The sequence below is a fragment of the Poecilia latipinna genome, unplaced genomic scaffold (genome assembly GCF_001443285.1).
Source record: "Poecilia latipinna isolate Pla-1442-1.1 unplaced genomic scaffold, P_latipinna-1.0 Scaffold718, whole genome shotgun sequence".
Taxonomy (NCBI): domain Eukaryota; kingdom Metazoa; phylum Chordata; class Actinopteri; order Cyprinodontiformes; family Poeciliidae; genus Poecilia; species Poecilia latipinna.
In genome coordinates this window covers 44,734-54,378 of record NW_015113334.1, presented here as the reverse complement: position 1 = coordinate 54,378, position 9,645 = coordinate 44,734, and the positions used below count along the sequence as shown (strand labels likewise).

Genomic DNA, 9,645 nt, shown 5'->3' with positions numbered 1-9,645 from the left:
ATCAATGTATGATTAAAAAGTGACAAAAATAATGTACAAAATAAATACAGATAATTAAATGTGACAGAAAATTAAAAAATAATGTTAAATGCATATTAAATAATGGAAAACATGTATTAAATAAGAAATAAAAAAAATGGAAAGTTAAATAATACCAATCGTTTTAAATTAATACTGTTGAAAATGATAAATGCTGACTTAAATAAGTCAGGAAAGTTTTTATTTTTTAGAATCAAAATGGGCACTTTCATTATTTTATCAAGTCATTTATTTATTTTTATGTTTATTGATCAATTTTGTCAGGATCAGTCCTCCATAGCCAGCTGTAAGGGACTCGTATTTTTCAGCCATTTTGTTTTTTATTATTAACAGGACATTAATTTATTTGAAGTGTTTCAAATAACAGATGTTTTAGGATTATTACTTCATTTATTCTGGATTCAGTTTAAATGTTTTGGTTTGTGTCTCTTCTAGAAAGTGGAGCTTCCAGACAGCCCTCGATCAACGTTCCTGCTGGCCTTCAGCCCGGACAGGTCTCACACCTACACACACACACACAACTTCAGAAGACTTTGTCTGCTCTACAAGACATGCTTTAAAAACATAAACATTACAACTAAAGACCAAAGCAAACTCTTGGATTTTAGAATAAAAGATTAAGCTTTTAAGCTTCGACCAGCTTTTTATTTTTACGTTAGCATCCTTGATCAATTAGATTTCATCTTTAGGAAATAAAACCTCTTACCTTCTCTCTCTTACTTTGCTGAATCTCTGTTTGAATAAAATCTGAGATCGCTCTGAGCTCCAGAATAATGAATAAAGTTTCCATGTTCTCAGTTTTCTCTTCTTGTCGACTTTAATGTTAAAACCAACTGGAATCATTCATGATTGAAAGTACCTCATTTGTCCCTGCAGGTCTTTAATGGCCTCCACGCACGTCAACCACAACATCTACATAACGGAGGTGAAGACTGGAAAGTGCCTCCATTCCTTAGTGGGCCACCGGAGAACCCCCTGGTGTGTGACCTTTCACCCCACCATTCCTGGCTTGGTGGCCTCCGGGTGCCTTGATGGGGAAGTCCGCATTTGGGACCTGCATGTGAGTGCAGAATAAGTTTGGATTGTTTCAGGAAATCTTTTCATATTTGTGCAGTAAGAAGTTCAACTGAGAAGACTTTCAGTACAACTAGAAGGAATCAAGCAAAGTAAAACTTTAAAAAATGTGATAAATGCTGCAGTTTGAGATTTGGATCAGATCAGATTTGGTTTGGATCATCTAAGTTTTACTCTCTTGTTTGCTTGCAAATATTATAGCAAAAACAGAATTATTTTATTTTGGGCTGAAAGGGTTAATCTGATTAATTGATTATTAAAATAAGCGTTAGTTGCAGCTTCACTTTCATTAACCTATTCATTATTCTAAAAAAGTCTTAATTCATAACTTTAAATTTAAAGAATCATAATATTGTTCTTACATTGAAAAACAAAAGAAAACCTGAACTCCTCATTTTGCACCTTTAACATAAAACCTGCCATGAAAAAACAACAATATTCCAACTGCATGTTTTGCGATCGGAGATGTCTGAATGAAAACGGGAATCTAAGCATTAAAAACAAACCAGTACAAGTAGTTTGTTTCCATGACTTTGTTGGGCTGAACTGGGCGTTTTGCTTTCAGGGCGGCAGTGAGAGCTGGTTTACGGAGAGCAACGTGGCCATCGCCTCTCTGGCCTTCCACCCGACCGCCCAGCTCCTCCTCATCGCCACCAACAACGAGCTTCACTTCTGGGACTGGAGCCGGCCGGAGCCGTTCGCCGTGGTCAAGACGGGCAGCGACACGGAACGAGTGAGGTGGGTCGAAGAGCCGTCGCCACGATGCAGGAACCCAACCGGCCTTGGATTTAACACTCCGAAACGCTGGGTCACACCAAGGCTTTAAACACAAATATGTTTAGCTTTAGTTCAGGCCTTTTGGAAGAGAGTTTCTGTTCAGTTTAGGGGAGGGAGATGTTGCCCAAAAATTATAGCACCTTATATTTTTCAAATACCACGATAAGAGATGATATTCCACATTTTCTGCTTATTCTTTTTCTGCAGGGGATAAGGGGAAGGATTTTTTATAATATTTTTTTATTTCTAATACAAAATTTTTTTTACGATATGTTTAATGCATAAAAGAAAATATAGAATTGATAAATAGAAATGTAAACTAATTTGGCTAAAAAAACCTAACCTGAAATAAAAATACTTAAATACATAAATTAAACTGTTGTGGTTCAACAGAACATTAGTTTAAAATTTTCTGTTGCTGATGACAAATTCATAAAAAATTAAACTAAACGACAAACCCTTTAAAGAAAATTGTAAAAATAAAAGTTCTGTCCTTATTGTTGTTCCAGGTTGGTGAGATTTGATCCTCTGGGTCACAACCTGCTCACGGCGATCGTGAATCCGTCCAATCAGCAGGTGAGTTGTGAAAAAATGTCCAAATCTTCTGGCATTCTGCAGCTTCACTGAGAGATGTTGACTTTCATACTTTTTGCTGTTTATTTCTGTCCCTTTTGCTCAAACTGAAGGCTTTCATTCACTGCACTCTCTTCATCAAACTCATTACAAGAGACTTTTAGATTGACTGAACTCGTCTCATTTAGTGCCTTGAAGTATAAACTAAAATGTCTTGAAGCAGATTGTTGTTTTTTAATAGCTTTTTGTTTTCTTTGTACTCTTTTTTTTTTGTGTGTTGCTGCCTCTTGGCCAAGACTTCCTTGAAAAGCAGGTTTTGAATCTCTAAAATGTCTTGCTGTAAGTGAAATAATCTTGCAGATGAACTAGCATTTTTTTTTTATATCAGTATTAAGAAATTATTGGCTTAAAACAAGCTCGTTTTACTTCCACGTTTGATGTTTCTTGTTTCAAGTGCACTAAGATATCTGGACAAACGAGTCCAGATTGGTGAGATTTAGTATTTTTGCAGTGAATCCTTAAATTGCTGTTGTTGTTAATCAGTGTTTTTATTTTAAAGAAACTCTTCATGTTGGTCATTTCCTCGTTTGATGAGTCTCTTCTGTCCCAGAATGAGGAAGACTCTGAGGTCCCGATGGACAGCGTGGAGATGCCTCACTTCCGCCAGCGCTCCTTCCTGCCTTCCCAGCCAGTTCGCCGGACGCCAATCCTTCACAACTTCCTGCACATCTTGTCGTCTTCTCGCTCCCCGGGACCCAGCGTCGGAGCCGAGCAGCCGCCGCCTCCGCCGCCGCCACGGCCCGTAAGCGACGGCGGCAGCGGAGTCAGCGAATCGCCCGGCGGCCCCTCGCTCCCCGGCTGCACCCAGCACCTGGGCATGTTGTGCGTCTGCACCCGCTGCTCCGTCAGCCGGAAGCGCTGCCTGCCCACCGGCGCCTCCACTTCGACACCATCGGTTTCCACGGAGACGCCAACGCTCTCCACGGCCTCCACCTTCTCTTCGGCCCGCACGGAGCCGCGGCAGCCCTCGGATCGGCCCTCCGCCTTCACCTCCGTCTACTACAGCGCCGGCGCCTCCCTGAACCCCATCATGCCGAACATCATGGAGCCGCTGGGCGCCGCCCGGCCCGGGCCGGACTGGACCCGCAGCCTGCTGAACTTGCGGGACAGCGCGGCAGGCCCCGCCATGCTTCCTCCCAGGACCTCCTCCTCTTCCTCTGTCAGCCTGCTGTCGGTGCTCCGCCAGCAGGATGGCTCGTCTCAGTCGCCGCTCTACACCTCCGCCTCCGAGGGGCGGGGCTTCGCCCAGCAGGGGGAGCCGGGGAGTCGGGACGGCGCCGGGACAAGCAGCGGCCACCACCCGTTCTGGGACGGCGGCCGCGGCTCCTCGGCCTCCTTCCGGAATGTTCTGCAGTGCAACCTGAGCCGCTACTTCCTGGAGATCGACCGCATCGACATCGACCCGTCGCTGGGCGGCAGCATCGCCGATGGCAACCAGGAGCCAAACCAAGAGCTGCTGAACAACAACATGGACCCGGACAGGCCGGGCCAGTCCTCCTCTTCCTCGCCGACCATCATCCACTACCAGCCGCCAGCGCCCCCGCCCGTCGCCCACAGCCTAGAGAACAACGTGCCACCCCCGCCGCCGTCCTCCAGGGGGCACCACCTGAACCGCTGCCGGGCCTGCCACAACCTGCTCACCTTCAACCAGGACTCCCAGCGCTGGGAGCGCACGCACCAGACCTCTTCCACCACCTCCTCCTCTTCTTCTCTGGATCCTCCCTCCTCTTCCTCCTCCTTCCCCTCACCTGCCGCCGCCTGGCAGCCGGAGGAGAGCAGGAGGACACTGGAGAACCAGGAGAGGGAGAGGAGAGCGGCGCCAGAGACCAGCGAGCAGCCGGCTCTTCCTCCAGGAGGAGGAGCGGTGGCGTTCCCGTTGGCGCCGCCGCCCAGCCAGGCCGCCGAACAGACAGTGGGCCTGGTCTACAACCAGGACACGGCGCAGTGGGAAAGGGTGTACCGGCAGGCCACCGTCAGCCGGGCCGTCGAGCCGCCAGAGGCCTTAAGCCAAGAAATGCCTGTTGACCCGCCGGATGAGGATTCCCTGAGGAGGTATGGCGCCGCAGTCGGCTCCAATCCGGGATCAAAGTGATCAATTAAAGGGGCAGTATCGTGTAAAATTAACTTTTTTGAGCTTTACATCATGTTATAATGTTATTTCCTCAAATCATACCAGGAATGTTGCTTTGATCCTTTCATCTCCATTGCAGTTGTGCAAAACACCTGGCTGCATCTAGCCCCACCTTCAGGGCGCAGCTCCTCCTCAGAGCTGCAGTTTCCGAGCTTCCACCTCACAGAGCAGCTCCTTCAGACTAGCCAGCAGCAATTAGCAAACACCTGCTGGAACTGCTCATTATAGCAGCTACTTTTCAATGAAACGCTGGTAAAATTGTTGTTAAAGGGTTAATGGAGGAGCCATGTTGTGATGACTTCCTGAAGGCGGAGTTTCACACAGAACACGAGTTTCTCAAAGAGACAAAGTAACATTTATTTTATGTCATATTAGATATAACTATATATAACTATATATATGTATCATTTTTCTATCAATTGAAGGTAACATAGTTACTTTATTTTGCTATAAAATGTCACTGTGTGCCTGGAAAACACGATACTGCCCCTTTAAAAACCTGAGTTTCTCTTGTATCAGGAGGGCCATAAAGAGCTACATTAATGTTCTCAATTAAAAAACAAAAGCAGGTATTTATGGGGTGCTGATTGTAAACAGTCAAACATTAATAACAATTACTTATTCAGCCTAAGAGGGAAAACAAACATGTGGACTTATATTTCATAGTTGTTAAAAAACATAGTAAATTTGATTTAACTTGAATAAACAGAAATAAATGTAAGGCATATTATAAAAACAATAATTCATTCATACATGTATAGATGTCAGTTTCACAATGAAATTATATTTTAGTTGCAAACAAAATGTTTACAGTAGATGCGGGTGCAGCAGCTGTAGATGGTCTCTAACCTAATGTCAGGAAAAATGGATATACAGATATTATTGAACCTTTTAGTGTTATTATATTTTGGAAATTTAATGTAATTATTTCATAAAACTGCTTCAAAACAGCTAAAAACGTAATTTCTTATCATATCTATATTTGGTTTTAGTGAAGTCATTCAGAGCCATTTTGAAAGGTCCAAAGATCCATTTGCTTTAGTTTGTGGAAGGCCAGAAAAAGTTCTAAATCCGTCTAATTTTTCTATTTTAACATTGAAATTCCTCCACGCTGCAGAAATCCCGTTCTAACAACGGTCTGTTCCCGACAGGCGGCTGCTGGAGTCATCCCTGCTATCGTTGTCTCGATACGACATGTCCGGGTCCAGAGACCATCCCATCTACCCAGACCCGGCCAGGTACCACACAGTTCTCACCTGCCAGACTTTTATTCTCCAGCAGGATAGAGCCGTTTATCAACAGGACTCTATCCAGATTAACAAAAACAAAACTTATTGTCTTTGGACCTAAAGAGGAATGATCTGCAGTCAGACATAGCTTTAGTTCTTACAGCTGGAAACAAGAAATCAGACCCAAAATCTGAGTTTGAGCCTTCAGAGACCCATAAAGACGGTTAAAAATTCAGCCTTTTATCACCTGAAGAACATTTCCAGGATTAAAGGACTAATAGAGAAACTCTTCACAGGTCTGCCTAAAAACTAATCTGATCCAGACGCTGCTGCTGGAGTTCTGACTAAAACCAGGAAGTTGGAGAACATCACCCAGTCTACAGTCCTTCCACTGGCTCCCTGTAGCTCAGAGAATAGACTTTAAATACTGTTAATTTATAAATCACTGAACGGTTTAGGACCACAATACATTAAAGATCTGATGTTGTCATAGCAACCTTCCAGAACCTCTCAGGTCATCTGGTTCTGTTCTGCATCCCCAGAACCAAACATGGAGAAGCAGCATTCAGCTTCTATGCTCCACAAATCTGGAACAAACTTTCCAGATTTTTCTGTTTTGCAGAAAACTGCAAAACAGCCGAAACACAGAGTTCCTTTAAATCTAGACTAAAAATTAGGGGTGTAGACTTGCATGTGAAACCGATCTTCTCTCCTGATCTTATCTACCTCATCAAAGGTCTAAAAATCAGCCGCTGTCCTCTTCTGCCCTGCAGCGAGAGGTTTGTCTGTCTGACCGGCCCACCAGGTCACGTCTGCATGTTAGCCATAGTCACCCCACTGTTCAACAACTTTCATGCTACATTTAACAACTTTTCAGACAAAAAACAGTGATCGGCCAGAAAACTGCAATCGGTTCACCCCAACTAAAAACCCACCTGTTTAGCTTATTTAATGTGTTCAGGATTTTTATTAACTGCCTCGTTGCTGAAAATGTTCTATTTAAATGAACTTGGCTGTGATTGGCTGCAGAGGAACCAGTCTGTGACCTGAAGCGCTTCCTTTGCTCTGCAGGCTTTCTCCTGCAGCCTACTACGCTCAGAGGATGATCCAGTATCTGTCCAGGAGGGACAGCATCCGCCAGCGTTCCCTCCGGTACCAGCAGAACCACCGCATGCGGACCATGTCCACGTCCTCCGACAGCCCCACCCCCAACCCGTCCAGCACCATGGACAACAGCGACGTCGACTTCGAGGAGCTGGAGTTAGTGTTTGCTTTGTGTTTAACTGCACCACAAAATCACGATTCCTTTAGGCAGGACAAGAATCTGGAGTTTAATCAGCAGCTGTAAAATTATGCTGCAGTGTTGTGATTTATTAGGCCTACAAATAACAAAAATATATTGTTTTATTTAAACATATTTGCATATTTGAGTCAGAAATCTGCAGAGGTAAATTAAATTAAACTGAGGTAAGAGTAGCTCTACTTCAACATAATTTTACTCAAGTTAAAGTAAAGCAGTATTTGGTAAAAAGTTTACTCAATTACTGAATAATTAATAATTATGGATCATTTAATGTTTAAAAATTACATAATCAGACAGACCAAAATATAAAGTTAAGTGGAAATTTTGGTAAACATTTTAAACAAACATTTTATTTCCTGAAATTCAGTAACAATATTTCTTTAGTGTATGCTTGATTTATTTGCAGCCAAAAAGATAAATACTTCTAACATCAACATGTAAAAAGTTCCTTTCTGCTCAACCTATAATCAGTACAGTGTTGGACTGATCTATTGAAGCACTTTAGTGATTAAAAATTGGATAAAAAGGTGCTTAATTGCAGATTTATTTATTTTTACTAAATTTGTACCGAGTGAAACTAAAACTTCTGGGTAGAACCCATTGACAGATGGATACAAAATGCATAGGTGTTCTGTACAGTTTTGGCTTAATTATTGCTCTAAATATGTTGTTTTTTCAGCAAATGAAAGTGCCTGAGTCCTTCAGAAACAGTTTAAGGAACGAATGTGAACCTTTCCTGTTTTCCTGCAGTGATAACGGAGACAGAGCGAGACACAGGACACCACGGAATGCCAGGATGTCTGCTCCGTCGCTGGGGCGATTTGTCCCGCGGTAAGTCCGTAACACGATTAATCCCGGGTTACGTTTGGTTTCTACCAAATGCTGAAATAATCTGGTTTGGTCCTGCAGCCGTTTCCTCCTGCCGGAGTACCTGCCGTACGCCGGAATCTTCCACGAACGAGGACAGCCGGGTCTGGCTACACACTCGTCTGTCAACAGAGTTCTCGCTGGTAAGGGAGACTGTAATCTGTTTAAAACATTCACAGATGAGTGATATTAGGTATGCATTTGAACCGCATCAGAGATCGCTTTAACCAAACCGAGACCTGGTTTCTAGACGGACCAGAGTTTGATTCACACCTCCCCAAACGAACCGGACTTTCTATACAACCAAATTAGATTTTGATTCAAGTGGACCAAGCAGAGCTGGTGTGAATGCACCCTTAATCTGTTTTCTACTCCGTTTTCAGGGGCCTCTATTGGCGAAGGTCAGTCTGCGGTCGCCAGCAACATCGCCAACACGACGTACCGCCTGCAGTGGTGGGACTTCACCAAGTTTGACCTCCCAGAGATCAGTAACGGTACGAGAACTCCTCCATTCCTCCCTCACTCCCCTCATTTCTTCTGATCTCTTAAAAAAACTTGTTTTAAAAACAATATGCACCGCATATTTGGTATCCATGGAAACGTCAGACTCTTGGCTAGAAGTTGATCAAAAGTATTTTAAGTTTATGTCCAAGGGCTGCAGGACAGACATCAGTTACCAGAACCCTGTGTTTCTTGTTTTCAGCCTCGGTCAACGTTCTGGTGCCAAACTGTAAAATCTACAACGACGCCAGCTGCGACATCTCCGCAGACGGTCAGCTGCTGGCGGTTTTCATTCCCAGCAGTCAGCGGGGTTTTCCTGACGAGGGCATCCTGGCCATCTACTCTCTGGCGCCACACAACCTGGGAGAAATGCTCTACACCAAGAGATTCGGTACGCCACCGCTGACCGCTGCTTCCTCTTTCCTGACTCCACCCCCTGTTAAAGCTGTTCTCCCCCCCTCAGGTCCCAACGCCATCTCTGTCAGCCTGTCCCCCATGGGATGCTACGTCATGGTGGGCCTGGCATCCCGCAGGATCCTGCTGCATCCCTCCACCGACCACATGGTGGCGCAGGTGTTCCGCCTGCAGCAGCCGCATGGAGGAGAGACATCCATGAGGGTGAGAAGAAGAAGAAACAAGGGCGGAGCAATGTTTTTCTGTATTTCCTAGTACAGAAAAACATTGCAGAATTGACTGAAAATGTTTCTTTTTATAAACGCAGACATGAATGTACTGAATTATACATTTATTTGATAACTTTGGACCAATACAGCACACTTCAATACACCAACCTGGTCATGTTAAATCCTGGCAACTCTTTTTTTCTCATTAAAGTGAATTTTTTTGTTGTAATTTTAAGACATTCTGATAAAATTGTGCCTTTTTTTCTGCTGACTATATTCCCTTAAGCTGAAAAATTTTCATATCCTCTCCCTGACACTTTGTCATACAACTCAGAAAAGGGTTTACGCTTAAAAAAAAAAAAAAAGCTTTTTGAAAATATTTTCTGTCATCTCTTTTTTTTTTTTTTTTTTTTTTTTTTTAGAAAAAGTGACCAAAAAAAAAAAAGAGACCCTCTTTTTTTTTTAAAC

At 43.6% G+C, this 9,645-nt stretch overlaps 1 protein-coding gene across 3 annotated transcripts in view; it reads left to right on the top strand.

Moving 5' to 3' along the window:
• ambra1b (autophagy/beclin-1 regulator 1b) overlaps nucleotides 1-9,645 on the top strand; it is a 27,662-nt gene that overhangs the window by 11,402 nt on the left and 6,615 nt on the right. The window contains exons 3-15 of one of the 3 annotated variants that reach the window (XM_015045270.1): nucleotides 475-533; nucleotides 916-1,099; nucleotides 1,679-1,851; nucleotides 2,400-2,466; nucleotides 3,074-4,306; nucleotides 4,337-4,575; nucleotides 5,806-5,892; nucleotides 6,955-7,143; nucleotides 7,937-8,017; nucleotides 8,096-8,196; nucleotides 8,437-8,547; nucleotides 8,757-8,945; nucleotides 9,018-9,172. In XM_015045270.1, coding sequence (XP_014900756.1) covers nucleotides 475-533; nucleotides 916-1,099; nucleotides 1,679-1,851; nucleotides 2,400-2,466; nucleotides 3,074-4,306; nucleotides 4,337-4,575; nucleotides 5,806-5,892; nucleotides 6,955-7,143; nucleotides 7,937-8,017; nucleotides 8,096-8,196; nucleotides 8,437-8,547; nucleotides 8,757-8,945; nucleotides 9,018-9,172 — 2,868 coding nt within the window. Of the gene's footprint in view, nucleotides 1-474; nucleotides 534-915; nucleotides 1,100-1,678; nucleotides 1,852-2,399; nucleotides 2,467-3,073; nucleotides 4,576-5,805; nucleotides 5,893-6,954; nucleotides 7,144-7,936; nucleotides 8,018-8,095; nucleotides 8,197-8,436; nucleotides 8,548-8,756; nucleotides 8,946-9,017; nucleotides 9,173-9,645 lie in introns of all 3 variants that reach the window. The other 2 variants (XM_015045269.1, XM_015045271.1) reach the window with 2 other exon arrangements.